General features: G+C 38.2%; 1 protein-coding gene across 1 annotated transcript in view; it reads right to left on the bottom strand.

Annotated features, from left to right (window-relative positions):
• Gclc (glutamate-cysteine ligase catalytic subunit) overlaps positions 1 to 25,337 on the bottom strand; it is a 48,054-nt gene that overhangs the window by 12,582 nt on the left and 10,135 nt on the right. Inside the window, exons 2-6 of the mRNA XM_005318554.5 lie at positions 9,013 to 9,125; positions 7,827 to 8,009; positions 3,383 to 3,496; positions 1,671 to 1,729; positions 1,446 to 1,576 (exon numbers count right to left, since the gene is read on the bottom strand). Of these exons, the coding sequence (XP_005318611.1) occupies positions 1,446 to 1,576; positions 1,671 to 1,729; positions 3,383 to 3,496; positions 7,827 to 8,009; positions 9,013 to 9,125 (600 nt within the window). The remainder of the gene's footprint in view (positions 1 to 1,445; positions 1,577 to 1,670; positions 1,730 to 3,382; positions 3,497 to 7,826; positions 8,010 to 9,012; positions 9,126 to 25,337) is intronic.

Raw genomic sequence — 25,337 nt, 5'->3', positions numbered from 1 at the left:
GTGCTGTCCTTGGTAGAACACCCTGGTTTATTATTAAACCAAGAAAAGGTAATGGTACTTGGAGAGCACTCACACAATTTTAAAGCCACACACTATAAGTGCCTGAGCTTAATGGCTCTCTTTAGAAATATTTGTGATTAAGATAGGAAAGCAGATATGCAGTTAAAAGTCAAAGGGTCTCTTTTTAAATTAGGTATAACCATTTGTAAGGAAACTTACTGGCCCTTGTTTGTTTAAAAGCTTATGCCACAAATCCTATGCCTTATATGTCAGGAAAAAAGAGAAGGAAAAAAGAAAAAGGAAAAACCTTATGCTTGTCCATGTTAACCATAATCAGCCTGGAGAAAAATGACCTGCACATTCAAGTTGTGTTATACAGTTTTAAAAATAAACAAGCTGGAGGTATTTGGGCAAGAAGACACGAGATGTGCTGAGGTAAGAAGAAAGCTGGGTTTCTTGGTCTCTGTGCTGACCATTAGGTTTTGCACTACTGCAGACCCCTAAAGATTCTCTAATCAGCTGAAGTAATTACAACTGGAGAAAAATCTGCTTGGGCAACAAATACTGAATGAAATTTGAAATTCTCAATTTGAAAATTCATGCTTTTTTTTATACAACTTTTTACTCTTGCTATAATATTTTAGTCAAATTAAAACTAAAATGAAGTATTTATTAATAAAACAATGAAATAAAACAGAGTGAGACCAAAAGGGCCTTAACATAAACCCTTCTTTCAACTGAAAACAAAAAAACTGAGGAGAAACGAAGGGAGTCACCCAGATACCTGCACAGCAAGAGCCAACAATTGACTGCAAACCCATGTGTGACAGGCCCTGTGCTCTCCCTCCCTGGGTCCAGAGTGACTTGAGCACAATCACTGCCAGGGGCATTAGTGACTCAATCAGATCCAGGAAAATTTTTAAATGAGTAAACAAAGAAGGGCTATTTTACCTCCTGTGTAACTTAGCCAGGGCAAGGCAAACACAGGCTGATAAATAGTTATTCATTTATATTACTGGGTGGCTTTGTATGAATACAAAAATTTCAAGTTCAAACAGTCTTTCCCTTGGATCACAAATTCACTGGAGTAGTTATATCCCAGCTCATTTTCAGAAATAATAGATTTGAGGTTAACAACCTCACCACTCTGCCATTAGGTGGCAGTAAAAATCAGACATAAAAAGAGAATGCAGACAATGATCAGAGATGCTCTGCGTTTTAACACTATATTCCTTTGTGGTGAACTGTAGACTCCGGAATTCTTGGTCAAAAATTTAAATGAATTTACTAAAACAATCTCAATACTTTCTAGAAAGGCATACCAGCTGCTATTTCAATCTAGTTAAAATGTGATTTTTAAAACAGGAGACATGCATATATAAAGAAAATAAGTAAATAAGTAATGGGTGAGGACACTTTGCCTCTCCATAGATTTGAAACAATACCTGAAGACAGCAATTTCCCATCCCAAATCCCATGGCATCCATGTAAATATGATCTGGCTTGGAAGCCTTTGCTGCCTCATCATCTGGAAATGTTTCTATGAATGGAGATGGTGTGTTCTTGTCCTTAAATACTGTATTATTAATTAGGGGAGAAAAAAAGGAAATGGTGAGAATCAAGGATTAAAGAGGTCTCTTTCCCACACCACCTCCTCTCTGTAGACTTACTTGGTACATTGATGACAACCTTTTCTCCTCTCCTATGCCGGATATTTCTTGTTAAGGTACTAAAACAGACAACCAAATGTCATAAATTGGTTACGTAAGCTCCATCATATATAAGAAGAATTTGACCACTAACAACTTGAAAATGGAATAAAATCCTACTTCAAACTAATATTCTAAGATAATCCTACAGAAAATGCATGTGTCAAGATAGTCTAAGGGGACTTTCTGAAAGAAGGTTTTGCATTATATTAACTCCTTGGTTCTTACTTGAGAATGCCATTTTCTCCCCTGCTCAACCCTGTACTTTCAAGGCTTCCAGTTATTCACCAAATCAAGATCAGCTGTTCAAGGTCTGCATGGGCTGATTCACTCTAACACTTACCACATTAATTACAAAGATTACAGTCAAATTTAAATATTCATTTCCCAAGACATGTCTGGAGCCCCAATGCCTACTCTTCTTCTACCCCAACCTTGAGACCCATGCTGGCTGTCTAATCCAGAAGCCACCAGACGCATTAGGGCCACTGAGTACTTAAAATATGACCAGACCTAATTGAACTCACTATGAGAGTAATACACACCAGAGTCTGAACATCTGGTTAAAAAAAAAAAAAAAGTAAAAACTCTTCTTAATAATTGAAAAATACCCAATACATGTTGAAATAAGTTTGGATACACTGGTTTAAATAAAATATTTTATAAAATCATGTTCAGCTCTTTTTAATTTTAACATAACTATTAGAAAATCTACAATTACATTTGCAGCTCGCAGTATATGCTTCTACTGGAGGTGTTGACTGACTCAGCTAAACACCACCTCTTCCATAACCCTGCTTTAATCCCCTCAGCCAGAAGCACCCTCTTTTCTCCAAGGAGAATCTCTGGTGCTGCCATCTTTCAACACCTGTCATAATCTATTTTTTTTTGCAGATTAATATTTTTATGTTCCTTTAAACACATGACAACACTTGAAATTGGAAACTATGTTTATAAAATCTGTCTCCCACAAAAGATTCTGCATGTAGCAGATATGGATGCCTGTTAATGGAATGAGCACAGCATCCCATGGATCAGTAAACTTTCCTCAGGATACTATCGAGTACTCAAAGATACAAAGCCAAGCTGGTGTAGTCCCTGAAGCAATTTAAAAACCTAAGAATTAAACTCTCAAAGGCAGGATGCTGCTCATTGGTAGAATATGTGCTCAACATGTGTGAGGCCCTAGGTTCAATTCTCAGTACCACCCCCACCCCCACCCCCACCCAGAGTGAAAACTTCAACTACAATATAACAGAGCTAGAAGTTAACAGAACCGAAGGAGAAGTGTGACTCATATATGCCAGGTGGTGTACAGGTTTTGCCTTATTGTCATAGGGTACAGAATGAGATAAGTAGATCACAGCTCCTGGTGATCACTTAGAGATAGGAAAGATAGGAATAACTGAAGGAAATATGTCCCCAAATCAGTTTGTTTATAGAACTAGGACTGGAAACAATCTGCTCACTAAAAGAGGACAGTAGCTAAACTTATGCATTTTAAGATGACTTGGAAAATGAACAAATCAAACCTGGATGCAAGAAGCAATACTTATTGGCTTCTGAGGTGTGAGCAGAAGCATGTCTGCTGCCTTCTGTGTGACTCAGGAAACAGCTCAAAGCAGATTCCCAGGCTAATACTCAGAGGGGCATTTCAATACAGACATACTCACCTGAAGCGGGGGTGCTTGTTTATCGCTTCATCTGGAAAGAAGAGGGACTTGGAAGCTCCTCCTTCAACTGGGTTGGGTTTGTACTCAGGCAGGGTGAACCCCGGACAGCCTAATCTACAACAAATTGAAAACTAATCAGATGAGAATTAACTGCCTATAGTCTTGCTATAATTTGCATCTGTTAAAAATACTCATTTCTATTATTTTCCTTTATAGGGTCTAGCACAGGTTTTGTGATCCCCAGAGCAATGCCTGAACTACCACTCCCTGTTCTTCATCACCTTGCTTTAGAACCTGCTTTTGTGATTCCAGCCCGTCAGTGACTTTGAGTCTCTACTCACTCAATATCTATATAATATTTATTTAGGTTTTTCTGAGGACTGATAGCATGGAAGTTACTCTCCTTGGTGATGTTGTTTCTGGTTACAGGTACCCACACCCACCTTCCATGGTGTCCTTCATCAGCTAAACTCACGTTATCTTTTGAGCCTGTACAACACCTGTCCCAACCTCCTGATAGGCTTCATCTGAATCTGGAGGTGATCTCCAGGTTTTCACTTCTACAGTCTACTCAGGAATCCTTCTAGTTTAGCCAGTGTCTCTGGTGTCCCCATCTACCATCAAGAGTTCACTCTGAAGTCACCCAACATATTATGTTACTTGACCTTAAGAACAACTCTAATTTCAATGTAGAAAAATGAAGCTCCAAATTTGTACCTAAATGTAAAGCTCAAATTCCACCTCACTTGTATTAAGGCTACCAGTTCTTCCCAGTTTGGAACTATAAGGTCAATGTTAAGTGCTATGAGGAAAAAGACTAACAATATTAGTGAAAGCAAAACAAGGCAGGCTCTTGTCTAGGTTTTAGATCAGTGTAGGAAACTTTTAACTTGAGGGCCAAGACTAGCCCACACCGTATCTTTAACTCCTACCTTTCCTAAGGTACCTGCTGGCTGCCTACATGCAACATATAAGCAACTACTGAAGTGGCTGATCTTATCTGGAAAACAGTTTCCAATTGTAAGGGATCTTGAGAATTGTTTGTATCACTTGCTGTGAGCCTACAACTTTAGGAAAAGTCCTTTAGAAGAATAAAATGACAATCTGGAGGATTTCTTACTAAGAAAATCAGGCAGGGGAAGGCAGAATTGCAATAGGATTCTCAGGCACCAACAGTATTGCCTTCTAGACCAGAGTCTGCCAACAAAATTGTCTGCAATGATGGAAATGTTTAATGCCTGTGCTGTCCAAACCACGGTGGAGATTGCTAGCCACGAGTGCTACTGAGCATCTGAAATGAGGCCAGCATGACATGCCAGTCAGAATTTCATTTTATTTAATTCATAGTCACGTGTCTGTTGTTTTGGATTACTATTCCACACTACAGAGCTTTGCTTCTTTACAGAGAAAATCACATTGCTTACATTTAAACAAAGCATCCTTTCTCTTTTGCGGCTGTAACTTTATCATTCACTATCAATATGAAGTGAGGTTTCTAAGAACTAAATGATTAATAATTTTTCTTATTTTGCTTACAAATCCTCAAATACCCTCCATTCTAATGGCTATTTTTTTTAATTACAAATTTTTACAACAAAATCTATTCCTGTCTCAATTCTCCCTTCACAATGGCTCAAGAAGCCAAAACCTTTTTTAAAAGAACATCAATGAGCTACTCTCAGTTAAGCTAATAGATATAGTGGGACTTAACCAAATATTTTATGGCCCAGAAAGAACCACCCATCAATACTATACCCATTAAAAGCATCACTTATCAATATTACACATTCTGGCTGGTGTGGTAAAAGCATTCTGGTAATCTCAGCTACTCAGGAGGCTGAGGCAGGAGGATTGCAAGTTGAAGCCAGCCTGCGCAACTTAGCAAGACCCTGTCTCAAAATTTTAAAAAGGATTGGGGAAGTAACTCAGTGGCAGAGCAGAACACCACTGGGATCAACCCCTAGTGCTATGAAACAAATAAAAAACTACATATTCTTAAATTTTAAAATATAAAACATTTCTGGATTGTGTTACAACCCCTTGTTGCTATTAATTTTAGCAGGGAAAAAGAAAAAATGTAAGATCCTGAATTTTCAAATTCACTAAGTTGTCAAATAACATCCAGCCTGCTTCTAGGCCACAACTCTATTATTCTAAGGCTTTCACAATAATTATCTGCAACAACAGCCCTGACATCTCTTCTCTCTTCCAGTCAATTGGCTGACTTTGCCAAGTTTTGACCCATCCACTGTTTTCATCTCCTCCAGCCACACTTATCCAAGCCACCAGGGTGTTCCCTCAGCCCTCTTAGAAGCCTCTTCGTAAACCCAGGCTCCTGTCCACAGCCATTCTCGTGCTATAGTCCACAGGAGGGTGAGAAGCAAAAATGTAATACTGTACACCCAATCCCACCTTCCTGGGCCTCCTACTGCTTTCAGGATAATAACTAAAATTCTTAGTTAATCTGATCTGGCCACGAACTACCTACCCACCCAGCCTCACCCTACCACACCTGCACTTCATTCTCAGCTTCCTGGTCATAACCAGCTCACTTGCTTTCTTCTAGTTTCCAGCTTGCCTGGCTTCTCCCAGGACTTGTGTGTATGTCATCCCCCTTCCCCAGGACACTCCTCTGCTTTCCACTCCAGTGAAACTCTTCTTAAGGCTTTGGACATCACTTCAATCATCTTTCCTCAGAGAAACATTCTCCTATCCCAGAGTTCATCAGCAGCCATGTCACACTTTTTGGGCTTAGCATCTCTCTCTAACAGCCCTCCCTAATTTATACTCATCAAATGTGTGGGTATTCATTAATCTTTGTCTTCCCCCAATTCCACAGAGCAAAGCCTGTCTGATTTGTCCATGGTGGTGTGTCCACACAGCTTGGATCTGATGTGGAGCAGGCACTCAGGGCCTAGGATGTTGCATTAGGATGAAGGAATGTGCCAACTGCTATCAAAATAAACCTATCTACCCTTGCTAAACTCAGGGCTTTTTGGGGGGAACAGGGGTGTGGGGGGCAGGAAAACAGCAATTGCAAGTAGAATGAAGAAATCATATAAAATAAGAGATACTTCTTGAAGTGTTACTTGCTGAAAGAGTTTTGCTAGGTTGCCCCGGCTGGCCTTGAACTTCAGAGCCTTCCAAGTAGTGGGATTACAGGTGTTTTGCTGATTTACTTATGGTTTCACTACTGTATTTAGATCTTAAAAAAATAAAATTCCTGGCTGGGTATGGTGGCATTTGCCTGTAGTCTCAGCTACTCAGAAGGTTGAGATGGGAGGATCACAAGTTGGAGACCAATCTGAATAACATAGTGAGACCCCACCTCAAAAACTAACAAACAAAATTAATTAATAAAAAAGTTCCCATTTAAATGTCTCTCTAAAATCACCTGTATGACTCTGAAGGTCTGTGTTCATTACAGACATTTGTCAGAAGAAAGAGGTATTAAAATAGCTCAAAGTGTTCTTGGCCATGGAAACCATGTCCCAAAGCTCTTCCGAACTCTTGAGTAGGTGAGTGTACTCATAATCTGACATATCTCTAGCACAAACACATCAGGTTTATGTTCAGTTACAACTGCATTCTTACACAGAGGTACTGTATTTAATAGACAGGATATTCATGCACCTCATTCTAGGATGAAAACATGATTTCACTACTATATTTCCTTTCAGGTACTTTCAGTTATAACTAGATCTGATCACAAATCCTGATTCAGTTGACTTATCAGCACCATATCCAAAAGTGATTCATCTTGCTCACAATGAAGACACACCCACAGTACACTGAGGGCACAGGTGACCCTCTGATGTCCTCCAGTACTGCTCTGGCATGTTCTCAGCTTAGAATGAGGTGCATGAATAGCCTACCTATTAAACACAGCACCTCTGTGTAAGAATGCAGTTCTGCCTGATCGTAAATCTGATCTGTGCTAGAGATCTATCAGATTGTGAAAGAATGCTCACCTCCTCAAAGTTCAGATGAGCTTTGAGAGGTTGGTTTCCATGGCCAAGAATGCTCTGATACATAATAGAGGGCAAATGATCCTTTTTGAATGTGCCCGAGGGGCTGACCGCTATAGTCCAGTAAGAAGAGCACCTGACAGTCACCCAGAGACTTAGCTCGTCAGAAGCGCTCAGCAGACATGCGTTCCCTCCACTCTGCCAGTCGGTCATCATAGTCACACCACATCTCCCACTGGTCCAGATAGCGTTCTCATCACAGCATCCTGTGAGGCTGCCACCCAGTGACCAAAACTGATGTAACTTTTGCTGCAGCTCTAATGTGACAGCCTACCCCCAAATGGTGGTATATAAAGTCTCAACTTGTCTATAAAGAATGAGAATTGAAGGGTGACATGTTTTAGGGTCACAATTTACTTTCCTAATAACCTACAGTTTTAATACACCTGCTCAGACATGTTAACATGGGAACTAACCTGGGAAATGAAGTTATAGTGCAAAGAGCCTGATTTTCTTCTAGTACAGAAGTAGCCTCCTTCCGGCGTTTTCTCATGTTGTCCTCAACTGTGTTGAACTCAGACATCGTTCCTCCATAGGGCTGCCCAGGTGTTCCTTCAATCATGTAACTCCCATACTCTGGTCTCCAAAGGGTAGGATGGCTACGGAGGAGAAACAGTTTTAATTTCATATTATCCTTTTGCTGAAGTCTAGTTAATTTTTATAAGTTTTTAAAGATGCTTTAAAAATTTGAAAGCTGTTAGGTACAAACAAAGCCAAGAACTCCTTTATAAGGCTATTAATTTTTCTATAGCTTTTCAAAAGGGGTTCAAAGTATTTATAAGTAACTGAAAACACACTCAGGGTACTCATTCACTACATAGGACAAAGCTAATCTATTCTGCAAGAATAAAACTGTGGCCTTAAGGGCTTTCAATTTTAAACTTGGGAGTCTAAACTTTTTTCTTTTTAACAGCTTCTCAAAAACTATGGAGAAGAAAATGAACTAGAGAGTATACACTTTCTCACCTTCTTTATGCTTTTAAATAAATGTTTTAAAAACACCATGCCACTAAATCCATTTGCAAGTTTTATCTGGCACTATGGTGTGTGATCCCAATTATGTTTCAGCAATGCATTTCTTTTTTTCTTTTTTTTTTTTAAAGAGAGAAGAGAGAGATAGAGAGAGAGAATTTTTAATATTTATTTTTTTTTTAGTTCTCGGAGGACACAACATCTTTGTTGGTATGTGGTGCTGAGGATCGAACCCAGGCCGCATGCATGCCAGGCGAGCGCGCTACCGCTTGAGCCACATCCCCAGCCCCTAGCAATGCATTTCTTAAAAAGCATTTAATAGTAGTGAATAGAATGTTTAGCTTAATGTATAAGTATTTTGAAATATTAATGAATTTAATCTCAACATTTCAGATGTAGGAATTATCTCTACAGATGAGGAAACTAAGGCACAGAGAGGTTAAATAACTCTCTGGTAAAAGGTTATTCAGCTATTGAGCAGAGGAACCAGTATTTTGAAACCCAGGCAACATAGAAATAGGGCCTGTGCTCTTAACTCCTGTGCTATCTGCCTTTTATAAATCTGAGAAAAGATGCTAAGTCTTAGTTCTACAGTCTCAGAAACACTAAGCCTTCAGCACATCAACTTACTTTGGGTTTGTTCTTTCCCCCTTCTCTTGTAAAGTTTCAAGAACATCTTCTCCAGACAGGACCAACTGGACTTTTTTATTTTCATGATCAAAAGACACCAACATGTATTCCACCTATTGAAAATAATAAAGGTGAGAAAGACTAACATTTTTCCAGACTCAAGCTCAGATGATCTATAAAAATAAGGGCAGGGAAATATGAAGGTTGGAAAGGATTCACAACAACGTGAGATAGTCACATTTGCTTTACTCCCAGCGTATAATAAGTCTAATTTGCATAATATGAAAACCTGCAAAAGATGGTAAGTCAATAGAGGCTTTGTCTGAGGACAAAGACTCATTCTTTGAGCCCTGCTTTTCCCTATTCCTTTCTTCTTTTCCCTATAACATCTCACAGAAAGTTCAAGATGTTCCCTTTTGACAAATTTTACTTTAAAACATATTTTTAAGCTAAGATGCTATAAACTGAGGTTGTAAAGAAGTTGAATTTTAAAATTTAAGGGAGATGTCACTTACCAGCAAATTCTTTAATAACCCCGCTACAAATCCCACTTCTAGACCTGTACTCCAAGTGGACTCCACCAAATGGACTCCAAAAAATTAAACTTAAAAAAGTGGACTCCATTAATTTGGATATTTTAGGGATTCTAACAATTTGGTCTTGACATATAACAAATAAGACAACTTTTCTACTCTGAAATGGTAAAAAAATTCCAGTGTAGGACATGCTATTGCATTTACAACAATGCCTGGTGGAATTCTGATAAAAACTGAGAGTTACGTATCAGTGAAAACTTCTGGACAGAGTACAACTATCACCTGCTTTTGTTTTCCCTGAAATAGTGTGCTTTAAACCATGATAGCCAACATGAACAGTGATGATTATGAATTCCTATCCAGGATGTAGATAAAACATCCATTATCCACAAGGAAGTAAAAAAGAATAGAGCTGGGATATTCAAACACTTGAAAGTACCCTTTGTACAAGGCACCAAGACAGTGACTATAGGAGAGATGGCAAAGTGGGACCCCACAGGCACACCAGCCCTAGATTCATAAGATAATAGGAAGTAGTATATACACTATTTTCCTGACACATCTCATGTAAATCCAGATTCCTTCCATAAAGACATGAACCTGGAGGACAGCACTCAGCTGCAGGCTGGGACTGGTTGCTCTCTTCTGGGGATGCACACTGCAGTGTGCAGTGCCTGTTCTCTTACTTACGTATACTTGCCAAGTCTTGAAGGCATCTGAGTCAGTCAACCCCATCAGAGGAAAGGTAATGTTTAATGGTTAGGAGACTGTTCTGGCTTGCAGCTAAGAGGGAGAAATACTGGCGACCACAGGAAATAACGAGGCAGGTTTAAACAGCAGCCAAACAACAACAAAATAAAATTTATATTTACTCGTCATCTTATTGATGAGTTTAGGTTCCTGATAGGATTTTTTAGTTCAAAAAATGAGTAAGAATGTTTGATTCCAGTATGTGAAGCAGAAAGGAGATCTGCGCCAGCACAAATGCTGTCAACTGCTGAAAACTGCAAGTTGAGGCCTCTGTAAGGGCTTCCTATAGCGCATAGAGCCAACAGAGAGCATCTAGAGATGAACCACTCCTGGACAACTAAAACCTGACAGAAAAGGAAGCTTTGTTAAAGCTCAGCTTTGTTAAAGCTTTTCAGGTATATGAAAAGATCATATGTGTGGAAATGAGTTTGTCTTTAAATGAGCATAATGGGAAAGGGTGTGCCTTGAACTCAGAAATGGATACTAATCTTTAAAGGTATCATGCAAAAGTAGATTTGATTACAGATTAGAACCTGCCCCAGAACCTGACTTCAAGATCCACTAGATCTTCCTGCTAAGACTACAGAGGATGCCAATCTTGATAAATGACAACAGGCTTTCTATGAAATTATTGTAAGCAATGAGGCAGCAAAGAGTTATCGCACTGGCTAAAATCTCTCAAATGGATCATGCCCATTTTATCAACTGGGTCTAACATTATGTCAGAGAAGCAGACGTGTAACTATTAAATGGATGCATTAAATGGATTTAAATGGATGCATCAGTCCATCTTGTTAGGTCAAGAATGGAGCCTGCTTGCCCATTCCCCCCACCCTTATTTCAGTGATCTTTCGGTCTACCCCTACCTAGTACTAGGGATAGAACCCAGGGTTCTTGCCTGCTTGCTCTTTCTATGGATAATTGCTCAATCTATGGATCATTCCTAACTCTCTCAGTTGCAATGAACCTTCCTCCCATAGTATCTCCTTCTTCACCCACTGTCTGCAACACATCTCCTGGCATCATCTGTTTACAGAAGTTATCTTTTTAGCCAGATAACATGCTTCCCGAAAGAAAGATAAAGAGATACCTACTCCTAGCTTCTAGGTTTCTATCTCTGGAAGTTATCCATTTCCAAAATGAGCAAAAACTTTCGTATTCATTATAAATAGGCTAACTTACAATAACTTTGATTAATTTCCTAGTTTAAAAATAAAATTCTTAGCTTTCAAAATCATTCTTAGTCCAAGTTTAAAGCATGAATAGGGCAAAAGCATGAGAGGACAAAAAGCTCAAGCTCCAAGCCTTAGTATCAGCTGAGTGGATGACATTTAAAATGTTAACAAGCCAGACTCTCCTTAATTAAACAATAATCATCCCATGAACTTGGCAAGAAAGTGATACAGAAAACATCAGCGTATTTACCAAAGGAGAAAGAAATAGACTTACTTTTTCATAAGGTCTAAGTTCTGATGGAAGCCTCAAGAATTTCTTGAACATTTTTCAGACACAAATTTAAGGCCTTCTGAAATACTCCAGTCACACTGATTCTCTGCATCTATCCTCAAAATGGTTCTTTAATCTCTTACTTTTTCTTATTTTATCCCATTTGCCTCTTCAACATATTGTTTATTTCTAATTCAACATTATACAAGAACTTAAATAATTAACCGGATCTTTTTTTTTTGGGGGGGGGGTACCAGAGATTGAATCTGGGGTGGGGAGAGGGTTACTTAACCAAGGAGCCACATCCCCAGCCCTTTTAAAATTTATTAAAATATTTTTTTGAGATGGAAGGGGTTCACAAAGTTGCTAAGGCTGGCTTTTAACTTGTGATCCTTCTGCTTCAGCCTCCCAAATTGCTGGGATTACAGTTGTGTGCTGCCACACCCGGCTAACTAACTGCATTTTTTAAAAAGATAAATGAGAATTGAAATGGAGTTTGGTTCAATAATATAGATAGTGAGTGATAACAAAAAGTGACATAGTCAGATAAGACAATGCTTTCCACATATAAAACACCTAAAGCAAAAAACAAAACAGAAACACCTAAAGCCACAATGATTTATTTTATATTCGGATTTTGGTCCTGTCCTAAAGTTCCTTTTTGTATCCAACAGAGAGGAACAGACAAAATCAAAGAGAAATAATGAAAAAGGATATAGAGACCCTTCTGTATACCACACATCATGGTATAGAAATGGGTTAAAACAAAAAGTAGTTCTCCTTAGAGGTTTTGCTTTCTGTGGTTTCAGTTTCTCAAAGTCCCCAAATATTAATATTTTTGTCTTGACTCTTTTGAGACCGACAAGCCACATGACTTTTATTTCAGAATATTATAATGTATTTTATTATTATTAGTTGTTGTCAATTTCTTATTGTGCCCAATTCATAAATTAAACTTTCTTATAGATATATCTGTATAGGAAAAAAAAAAAAAAGCATAGGTAGGGTTTGGCACTATCCATGGTTTCAGGCCTCCATGTGGGGTCTTGGCATGTTTTCCCTGAAGATAAGGAGGGTACTACTACATCAGCTTCCTAACTCTGAACAGATTCATAATTCCAGCAACATCTCTTATGTACATTGTACACATACATAATTTTAAAAACAAATACCTAAAGAGCAATATAAATGGGGTAGACAGCACCTATCTCAACTTCACATAATTAAACCATTAAGTTCTAAGTTTTCAATTCTGTGAACATTTCAATGAAAATGCCATAGATGAATTAAAATAAGTTGGAAATCATAATCTACAGCTTATGTATCCTTTATTACTACTAACAATTAAAATATTATCTTATCCCAGTGTCCTATTTTTTGAACAACCTTGTATTTTTACATTATAAGCCATCCTATAACATACTACATTGAGAACTAAAATTCCTTATATTTCTGTTTCTAAAAGGTGATTCCTAGAATAAAAATCATTTAACATTAATCTGAGCTGTTGAATCAAGGACAAAAACATGTATAAAACTACCATTTCTTTGCCTTATGTGCTACACAATGTTGTTAGGAACAGCCTCAACACAATAATCCTCAAGTCATTTAATGTAGGAGTTAACTTAAGTTTATCTGAAATTAGGCCAATAAAAACAAAACATCTTAACTGAGGGTGATATAAGTATGCAGAACAATAGTGAATATACAGAACAGACACACAGCAAAATATTTGTGGTATTAAAGTTTAAAATAATAGTTAATATGAATATTCAAATTTTTAGGATTTATAAAGTCTTTTAGTGACATTCACCACTAGGGCAAAATAAAAATTTTCCTTTCTCCTTAGTTTTATACATTTTGATTATCTTCCCTGAAGGTAGGAACTTCTAGGAGTTTAGAATTTTAGGTATGGCTAGACATTTTATATAAAATACTAATTTTTGCTTCATTTTTTTTTTCCTGTTTGAAGCAGTAGGAATTACATTCAAGGCCTTGCACATGTTAGATTAGCACTCTACAATTGAGGTACATTCCCAACCCTTTCTTGAGCTGGGTCTCATTAAGTTGTCCAGGCTGGTCTCCATCTTTTAATTCTCTTGCTTCGGTCTCCCAGGTAGCTGGTATTATAGGCATGCACCACCACAAATTTTTTATGGGTGCATCATAATTAAACATAATAGTGCAATGTTATATATCCATACATGCACATAACATAATTTGGTTAATTTCACTCCCTAGTATTTTCCCTTCTCTCCTCCTTCCCTGATCCTCTTCCTCTATTCTATTGGTCTTCCTTCTATTTAATTTCTTAATTTCTGCTCCCTAGAGATGAAAACATTGCTTAATTAGGAAATAATAAAATTTCATTAAGGTCAATTAAAGTCAGCTCCCCATTTAGGAAAATTATTCTTTGAGAAAGTTCCTTTGTCAGTCTGCATACAAATTAGAACTAAGGCTTAAAAGTATTTAACCCATCACATACCTGACCTCTAAAGAGAAGGAATTTACCACCAAATCCTTGCTGGTCAATGAGTCACAAGGCACTACATTCTTTGGGGACAGTGGGGTGAGATTCCTCACAACCCTGGGGCGGGAGTATGTGAGATGATCAGGTCTAGGAGGGCAAGATAGTGAAAAAGGCTCCACAAACTTAGCTAGGAAGAGTAGGCATGGATGGCAGTCTCCAGCCATTCTACTGAAGTTGAGGGCTCAGGGGCATCTCCTCCATTCCCCTGTTGGCTCTCTTCCACTGGTCTATGCAAAAAGACCTAGTTTTCTCCTATACTAATTCCTAAAAAAACCAACTCACTTTGATGATAAAGTCTCTAGCAGATGACTCATCAGTGCCAAAGCACATCTTGCTACCCTTCTTTCAATACTGTGTCTTTTCATCCTTCAGCGAAGTCCTGTGCTAGGCAGGTGCTGGGAATATTGTGAAAAACCAGGTAGATGTAGTTCCTGCTCTGAAAATTCTTAAGTAGGTGAAAAGACAACCAATAATACAAGATAGCTTAATTACTTGAGTGAGGATTCAAAATGTCAAACAGTTGTGCACTTGTAATAGCAGAGTCCAATTTGGTTTAGAAAATCAGAAGGCTTCCCAAAGGAGGTGGCATTTAAATTTAAGCTGATTCCTGGGGTGGGGACTAACCAGGCAAGGTGAGGGCCTATAGATCCTTTAACATAAATACAACTTCCTACAGCAGGCCCAGCATACCCATTCCACTGGGGAGCTGCTGTTGGGCCTGTCAGGGATGCAGATAAAGTGAGCCCATCCTTGAGAGATCATGCCACAACAGTTCCCCACCACATTAGAGTTCTTTTAAAGTCCAGAACCACGCCTTTGGTCCAGGAGACTGTTTCCTCAGCCAGCAAATGGTAACAATCACATTTTTTAAATTAATTAATTTATTTTAATTATGTATATATGACAACAGAATGCATTTTGATTCATTGTACAAATGCAACAGAACTTTTCATTTCTCTGGTTGTACATGATGTAGCGTCGCACCATATGTGCAGTCAGTCATACATGTACCTAGGGTAATGATGTCCATCTCATTCCACCATCTTTCCTACCCCCATGCTGTCATCCTCTTTGCCCAAAGTTCCTCCATTTTTCCCATGACACCCCCACCCCCAGGCAAATTATGGATCAGCATCCACTTATCAGAGAGAACATTTGACCTTTTTTTTGAGCACTCTCAACCATCAAGTTGGACGGCTCCATTTCCTGATGTAGCATGACACCCAAACTTGTAACACCCAAAGGTACTAACCAAAAGGATACTACTTAATTTTTAATCAATCATAGGAAAGACTTAGATGGCAAGACTGAAAGAAAAACTGTTTGGCCAGGTACAGTGGCACACGCCTATAATCCCAACAGCATGGAAGGCTGAGGCAGGAGGATGACAAGTTCAAAGCTAGCTTCAGCAACAGCGAGGTGCTAAACAATTCAGTGAGACTCTGTCTCTAAATAAAATACAAAATAGGACTGGGGATGTGGCTCAATGGCTGAGGGTCCCCCCAAGTACAATCCCTAGTAGCCGCCACCCATCCTGCCCCCCCCCGAAAATTGTTTAAAATAGCACAAAAAATAATGCTAAGTGAAGTTAGCCAATCCCAAAAAAAAAATGCCAAATGTTTTCTCTGATATAAGGAGGCTGATTCATAGTGGGATGAGAAGGGGGAACATGGGAGGAATAGACAAACTCTAGATAGGGCAGAGGGGTGGGAGGGAAAGGAAAGGGGCAGGGGGTTAGAAATGATGGTGGAATGTGATAGCGACATCATCCAAAGTACATGTATGAAGACACAAATTGGTATCAACATACTTTATATATAACCGGAAATATTAAAATTGTGGTATATATGTGTAATAAGAATTGTAATGCATTCTACTGTCATTTATTTAAAAAAAATACAAAATAGCACAAAAAATGAGTAAAAAATTCTAATACAGGCGTAATAAAATCTGACACGGCAAAAAAAATCTGATATGGCTCAGAATATGGTTTAAGGTGTACTCCCATGTTAGGCATATCTATCTAGTAATAATATTACAAATATCATAACCATTGTTTCCATGGTCATGTTTGAGCAGTTTTTAAGTACCAAGTGGTGACAGTACAGAGTAGAAACTATAATTTGTTTTGTCTGTGATATTCAGTATATGGGGTAATAACTGGTAACTGTTGAGATGTTATATTAAACTGCCTAAAGTCCCAAAAAGACAATGTTTCAGCAATAAAATTTATATTAAGTTCTCAAAACATTTTATGTATTTTCAGAAGATAGGTTTTGCTTTAAAATGACAATTTATACCACAGAACTGCACATGATACACTTCAGGGGAAGTTTAAATTTCTAGAAACTAAAATAAACATGGCCTCACCCTGACCTGGGCTTCTGCTGGCATGCTAGACTAAAACTTTAGCTTACAGAGTAGGCTGCTTTTTATTTACAACATATTAATCTCAATTTTAACAGTGCATAAAAATCAATGATTTTCTCATATGATTAGCATATATGATATGGTATAACTTCCTTGAAGCAGTATGTTGGCCTATACAGAGAAGACATTCTTCACATGCCTAGATTAGTAATATAAGGCTGATGTGAAAAATTTCAAAACTTCCAAAAGAGTCAAAGAAAATAATTGCAAGGAAGATTGTGGTGAATCTCACAGAGAGCAGAAAATAGCACCCTTCACTAACGAAACAAATTGTGCTGTCCATTATGTTAGCCACTAGCCATATGTGGTGAGATTTTAGAATAATTAACATAAACCAAAAGTAAGAATTCAATTCTCTAGTTCCTATTGGACAGTGTAGAGTAAAACATTTCTATTGCTGCAGAAAACTGTACTAGACAGCACTGGACTAAAACTCAAGAGAAACCACAACTCTGGGATTAATTTTATCTGGACACACTAATGCAATTGGCTTGGACATACTGATGTTGGCACAGAGGAAATTCTTGAATGTAGATCTGCTCTTTCGTGCTTTACCAGATGGCACGAGACATTTATTTTCTGTGCTTCTTTGGATAATTTAATTGTTAAGACTATACCTCTAACATGTCTGTTTTGATTTTCTGATACATAAAACTGCAGTATTCCTACCTTATTTTGAACCTAACCAGTCTTCTCACAGAAACCGACCTCAGAAAAGGCAGGACATCGAATTAACAATGTGATAAGATGCTTGTTGTGGTCACCAGCATGATGTAGGCACTCTGCAATTTAGAAACTTAATTAAAACCTTCTATCACATCTTACAAAGGCAGCATCAGGGCCCCATTCAGGAACTGTATCTGGAGTTTATAGCAGATTCTACCAACAGAGTAATTCTAACTTGCTTCAAACAGGATTTAGAAGATTTAGGTTTGTTAATTAAATTCCTTCCTCACCATATATGTATGGAATCATGCTATGGGATGAAAAATCTTGAAGAGGTAGTCGGAGCTCCTGGCTTGGGGCTGATTTTGACTGGCTACCTGCTGCCTGGGAAGAGGTCAGCACAGGCTGCATAGCTTTCAAGTGAGGTCAGCCTGATTTTCTTATAAAGGGCTCATCCTGCATCTGCCTTTTCACAGGGCTCGCCTGCCAGCAGAAGATTAGCTGGGAAGGCTGCAGTCACATTACTAAACTTGTTAGCATTTGTCCTGTAGACCGAGAAATTTACCAAGTACATTCAATAGTCTCATTTTGAGAGTGCTGGCATTTCACTGAGAATTACTAGCCATCTGGTAATGAAAAATGCTGAGGTTCCAAGACACATTCACAGTATCATTAAAAAAAAAAAAAAAAGAAAGAAAAGAAAGAAAAAGGTCACTTCCTGCATTACCACCATCACTTCCTCTATACTTTCCACCCTCAACCTCATCTCTGGTTGGAACCTATTAAAACAGTCACAGAGCTCTTCTCCTTACTATCTGGGAAGCCATGTGTGAGGGAGCAGTAAAAGTGCAGCAATCCATTTGAACCCTGGTACCTTCTCAGTGCTTCAGTTTTTTTCTTTTATAAAATAAAAACAATACCTCCCCTGGAGAGTAATACATAAAACACGCATTTGCCAGTGGTTATTATTTACTAGCTCTAGTGCAGTGACACTGACGGAGGCAAAATACTGTCTTGGAAGTGTTTTTCAAAGGCTAGTTATAATGCCTTAGTCGACCACAGTGGATTGTGATCAATATTGGGGGAAAAAATTGAGTAGATAGAAATATCAGAATGTCACTCATGGCAAAGGAAGTACTATTTAAAAAAAAAAAAAATCTGTTTCACACAGCATTTGTTTTAGGTGCACTGACTGGTCTTAGTAAAAAAATGAAAGTTACCAGAGTGAAATACTGAAAGTTACTAACTTGGAAACTAACTGCAGTCAGCCAGTCTCAGGGTCCTTCACTGCAGATAAGTCATACCCCTCCTGACACTCTTAAATGGCCAACAGTAGACCAAAATAAACCCCAGAAATCCTCTCTGACAGCATAGGGCCAACCTCCTCAGCCTCCTTTTCAACCCCCTCCTCACCCAGCTGCAGCACATTGGCCTTTTTGTTTCTCTAGCAAACACTCCAGGGCCTCTGAAGCACTGCTGTTCCCTCTGCCAGAAAGATTTTACCTTAGCCCTTCAGAGAGCTGGCTGCTCAAATGCCACTTCTTCAGAGAGACCTTTGCTGACTTCACAACACTGTGATTCCTACCCCTGAGGAGAGCCACCAACACTAGTACCAAATGGATTACCTACTCTGAATTGCCAGGAAGGTCATTTTATTCAAGTGCACTGTCTTGTCACCCACGGTTAATCTTCTCAGAAGTATGATCTTCTAAAAAATTTTATGTATATGGGTGGAAAACTTTCTAAAACTGATTACATTCCCTTCTGCTATCAATAAGAAGATACTAAACATACTTTCACTTTTTATTAGGACTTCAGACTTCATTGGCAAATTTCTTTTTTTTAAGTTTTAGACAGTACCCTTATTTATTTATTTTTATGTGGTGCTGAGGATCAAAGCCAGGGCCTTGCACTGCCCTAGGCGAGCATGCTCCCGCTGAGCCACAACCCCAGCCCTATTTCTTTAACTAGAGTTTAAACACCACAAAACCCTTGCAGCAGCCACAGCTACTCAGTTTTTTGCAGCTGTTCTCAGAATTGGTTCCTTTCATTTTTGTCTCAATCTTGAGCTGAGGAACTAGATGACCAAGCCTGCAAGAACTGTGTATAAAGTATCTAGGTAAGGGCTGTAGATATGCAGGAACCTTACAGGACTTATGTTTACTTCCTAGTTCTTGCTTTATTGGAGTAGGAGAGTCAACAAATCATAACCCCTATACCTAACACCACCATGGCAGGCCAGAGTGTTTCCATGCTCAGCATGGGGAGAATGGTTAAAAAGTGTACTGGATAACAATACAGCTTCTAAGCACCTGATTTGGGTGAACACATGAATATTTAGAGAGGGATATGAATGAAGCTCATCCATAGAACCACTTTAGCTTACAGTTCTCAGAGAACACATTTACTGAGACTTTTTTTTTTTTAATGTTAACTTTCTAGTTTTTAAGGCGAGCTGCAATCCCTAACTCTTTCAAACACTTCAGAGAGGTACTAACCAGCTTTCACAGGTATTCCAAAGACCTTTCCTATCTTTGTGAAATCCAAGCTCCTGACACCTGTGGTTAATCCAAATGGGGCAGAATCACTTCCCAGATTCTTAATAATTTCGAGGAAAGACCATGGAGTCTCACACCTTACGGTTTTGCTTTAATTCTGCTAAATCAGCATTGGTTCAGAATCTAAGGAATTAACTGAATCCAAAGAACAACAAAGATCTGGCAGGATTCAGTCCCTATGAACAGTTATGTAATCAGGAACATCTGGTTGGGGGGATTGGAGTTGTAATCTTATTGTGGAAATCAGTTCAACGACTAAATCCTGACCATAACAGTCACAAATACCTAAGAACATAAAAAGTTCTCTGAAGAACACACAACAGAGTAGAACCATGGCCACATGAACTCTCTACGAATAGATGAATCCAGATGACCAATTTTCTGGTTACCTATGAAACTATATCAAAAACAAACGCTTAGGGCTGAGGATATAGCTCCATGGTAGAGGGCAATCCCCAGCACCACAAAACACACACACACACACACACACACACACACACACACACACAACCAAAAATAATTAAATAACCCCCCCCCAAAAAAAAAAAAAAACAGAACAAACCCCTCTTTACTAGAGGGTTAAGGCTTAATATCTTCTTAATGTCTGGGAAATAACCTTTAAGTGGAGATTCAGAAGTATCATTCTAAGTTTTACTCCATCCCAAGTCATTAATAACTGGCAACTGGCAACTCCAGGGGCTACATTACAGTTCTCATTCTACCCATCCTCTTGAAAGTGCCACCATTCTTCCAGTACATGGCGTCCTCAAGATCCCATGCTATATTCCTGTTCCTTAAGTGTATAGTCACTAGGGTTCTGAGGCACTCTGTATGGGTTACCTCACCCTCACCCTCCTTCTTGCTATTTATTTATTTATTCACTACTAGGAATTGAACCCAGAGGCACTTTTTAACCACCACCTTCAAGTTTGTGGCTGCCAAACCCACACAGTTAACTCAGATGTGCTCTAGCTCCCTTTCCTCATTGTGCACCTGGTATTTCTACTGCATAAAAAAGACAGGCTCCAAGGGCTTTAAACCAGCATGTGCACTCTAGTTCCCCCAGGAACTATTCCTACAGGTATTCCTGTGATCATCTACACTAGAAACCTGGATGAGAGGACCCACTCCAGTGCTGGGTCCTCCCCAGCAGTTTTTTTTAACATGCAAAATTCTTTCTCTGGAGCCTTGGGCCAGACTCTTTTTTTCTCTGCTAGCAAAGATTATAACCTGCATTGTGGGCTTCTTATCTCTAGTGTCTCCTAAACCATTTCTTACTACCAAAATGAACTACAAGAAACATCTTTCTACCATTTGGGGATTTAGAATACTGTGTCTCCTAATATGGCCTATTATAAAGTACCTTAACTAGCCTGGATTCAATGTGCCTTTCTTGCCTCAACCTCTAGCCATTTCCTATTCTCTGCTTTGGCCCTATATCAAAGCAATACTAATTGACATTCCATCAACTCCAGGCACCTTCACAGTCACACATTTGGTAGGTTCTTTCCTGACCTTCTTAACCTTCCTTTCAGATTCCAACAGAAGGGCCTCTCCATGTACAAGTCTTAGGATCTCTACCTACAGAGCAAATTCCTCCTTTCTTCCCTCCCTTTTGTCCCCATTTGTCTTCCCCCAACCCCAGCCACTGAATTCTTCAAGGGCAGAGAGCTTCTCTCTTCAATCTTATGTTTCTAGCACAGGAAGTATTCGATATATAGGAAGTACTCAATAAATACTTCTTAATTTAAAAGTTATCCATCATAAGAATAAGCCCTTTAGTACTTTGCCATACATGAATAAAGCTTAAGTATCAGCTTCTGGAGGAAACAGTTTACACCATTTTGCTTGTTACAAAAAAGCTGTGAGACTCAAATAGGTTTATTTAGAAAGATAAAGAAAAAAATTTCTAGAAATTTAACCTATATAGCTTTCTATTTAAGATTACTTTTTCAATTGTCATTAAAGCATATTACTTCAAGAGAAATACTAACATCCAATAGGTAACGGGCAAAAAATTCCAGCAGTTCACATATGCATTTCCTGATATTTTATAATTTATATGGAGTTTAGAGCATTCTGAAGCAGCTACAATGCTAAAAGCATTTGCCTAGCATGTGCAAGGCTCAGAGTTCAATTCCCAGCATTGGAAAAAAAATATTTTTTTAAAGAACTATAAAATTGTCAAAAGACAAAAATGTATGTGTAAGCATGCAATTCAAAATCAAATGATAGGCATTTTAAAAATCAGTCTTACAGATGAGGAAATTGTAGCCCAAAGAATTTTAGTTTTAGCCAAGCAGTGGTGTATGCCTGTAATCCTAGTGACTCAGAAGGCTGAGGCAGGAGGATTGCAAATTCAAGGTCAGCCTTAGCAACCTCACCCTTACCCTCCTCCTTGTTATTTATTTATTTACTTACTACTAGGGATTGAACCCAGAGGCACTTTTTAACCACCACCTTCAAGTTTGTGGCTGCCAAACCCACATAGGCAACTCAGATGTTGCTCTAGTCCCTCTCCTCAATTGGTGAGACCCTGTCTCAAAACAACACAAAACAAAAGGGTGGGGATATGGCTCAGTGGTAAAGTGAAAAAAAATTAGTTTTGTATCTAAGATCTCACGGTTATTTGGGAACTATTTGGGGGACACCCAGGACTTTGACTCTCATTTCAGACTAAAGCCATTCAAAAAATATATACAAACTTATAAATAATAGTGCTCTTACCAAATAGTCATACAACAAATGATAACAGCAATACTAAATACCAAACATTAATAGCACAAAAGCAAATAAAATCTGACTAGGAAAACTTGACTAAACCTTGGTTGTTGGCAGGTGTCTTATAACAACAGGACTATTAGCTTTTGGGGAAAGACAAAGGAGAACAGAGATGAAAAGATAATAGAAAAAGTGAGAAAAACATCCTCTTCCAATCAAGATGGAATAAGGGGAACCAAAATTTACTCTCCCACCTGAAACAACAACAAAAGAAAGAAGAGGGAGAAAGAAATAAAATATAAAATAATTGTTTTAAAGACACTGAAAATCAGATAACAAAGTACAGAGATCCTTGGGTTTGGGTGAAAAAAATTAAGTGAGCCCTACAAATGCCCAACTCACTGCTTGAAAAGAGACTCTAGGTCATGGACAGGGAGGTAGACAGAGTCTAGTGGACTCCCTAAAATTGAAAAGATAAAGCTGGAAGTATGGGGAAACTGAGTCAACTATAGTTCATGGGAAAGACTACTGGAAAGAAGAGAATGATACAGAGAACTCCAGAGATAAGAAGAATTTCTCCTGAAGGATTCAGTAGTAAATCAACTACTGAAATGGGACCTTAGTACCCCATATCAGGGCAAGGTATGTCCTCACCAGCAATATAAATCATAATTCAGGCATTCTGAGTAGAGTACTCAGAAACAGCCCTAAACCTAGACTTCTCTGAATCTGCATAATAAACTGTAAATGCAACTCTTGAAAGGAACAAAGTTTAAGAATACTTACAGAATAAACAAATATCAAGTATACAACAAGGTAAAATTCACAATGTCTAGCATCCAATCAGTGATTGAATGCATGCATACCATTTGTTCAAAGATGCAGAGAAACATCCTTGAAATGAAGAGAAAAATCAACCAATTGCACCTGACCTGAAATGACAAAGATGACAGAATGAGCAGCCAATGCCATTAAACAAAGTTGAGAACTGTACATGTTTAAATAAGTGAGTTTAGGGTCACTGGGTAGAAGACAAATACACAAAGTCAATATTATTCTAACAGACTAGCAAAGAAATTAATCAGAAATTGAAATTTTTAAAAAATAATTTACAAACATTTATGATAGAATCAAAACACATGAAACACTCAAGGAGAAATATGACAAAAAAGATGTTAAAGACCTACCCCTGAAAACTACAAATCACTGCTGAGAGAAATTAGATAGGTGGAGAGACTTACTTGTTAATAGGAAGATTCAATATTATTAAGATATTAATCTATAAATTCAAGGCAATCCCATCAGGGTTTGTGGATTTTTTGTTGTTGCTGTTTTTGGTAGAAATTGTCAATCTGGTTCTAAAATTCATGTAGAAATGCTCAAAGTGTCTAAAAAAAATCAAACCAGTTGGAAAAAGAACAAAGTTGGAGAGTTGACACTCTCTGATCTCATGACTTCTTATAAAGACATAGTGATTAAAAGAGTGTGCTACTGGCATAAAGACAGACAATTAGGTCAATGGAATAGTACAGAGTCCCAAAATAAATCCATACATATACAGACAACCCATACTGAACAAAGGTGTAAAGGTAATACACCTTTGAAAGTGAGGAAAGGATAGACTTTTAAACAGAAAATTCTGGAGCAACATGCAAACAAAACCTTTAGCACACCATTTTGCATCAGGAACCATATATACATATATAAAATATACATATACATACATAGAGTTTATATATGTATATAAACTATATCTTAAAATGGACTAGAGAACTAATGTAAAATCTAAAGTTATAATACTTCTTGAAGAAAGCACAGGAGAACATCTTTGTAAACTTAGATTAGGCAAAGATTAATCTTTAGATTCCATACCAACAGTATAACCCACAAAGAACAAATGAATGAACTGGAATTCAACAAAATAAACTTCTATTCTTTAAAATATACTATTAAGAGAATGAAAACGGACTGGGAAAAAAAATTTGCAAAGCATGTATCTGAAACCGCATCTAGAACATACACAGAACTCTTAAAATGGAATAGTTTGAAAAGAACTCAAATAGACAAATGTTTTTAACATGTTCCACAAGACAGAAGGCATTAACTACATGAAAAGATAATCAACATCATTGGTCTTTAGGGAAATGCATATTCCCTGGGGGGGGGGGGGGCCTGGGGTTGTGGCTCAGTGGTAGAGTGCTCACTCCGCACCGGTGCGACCCTGGGTTCAATCCTCAGCACCATATAAAAATAAATAAAAGTATTATGTCCAACTACAACTAAAAAATAAATATTTTAAAAAATACAATGAAATACCACACACAACTAATGGAATGTCTAAAATTAATGAGACTGCCTATACCAAGGATGTAAATGAACTGGAACTGGCATACCTTGCTGTTAAGAATGCAAAATGGTACAACCACTGCTGAGGGCCATTACCAAGTAGGAATGACGCATCGAAAATTTCCTTGCCAAGCATACCCCATGCTGCTTAGAGGACATTTGATGGGACATTGCATGCATGCTTTAATAAGGTGACCTTGCTCAAGGACCAAGGCGGATCCGAGTTTAGAGCTGATCAGGTTTGAGGAAGTAAATGGCTCCTTGAGTTTAAGGCGTTGCCAGTTTAAGATAATGGGTTTTAGGGAAGTTAGAGGTTGAAGATTATTGCTGGGATTAGGATGT

The sequence above is a fragment of the Ictidomys tridecemlineatus genome, chromosome 8, assembly GCF_052094955.1.
Source record: "Ictidomys tridecemlineatus isolate mIctTri1 chromosome 8, mIctTri1.hap1, whole genome shotgun sequence".
Classification (NCBI taxonomy): domain Eukaryota; kingdom Metazoa; phylum Chordata; class Mammalia; order Rodentia; family Sciuridae; genus Ictidomys; species Ictidomys tridecemlineatus.
The sequence above is the reverse complement of the archived record's forward strand: the minus strand, read 5'-3'. Positions and strand labels throughout refer to the sequence as shown.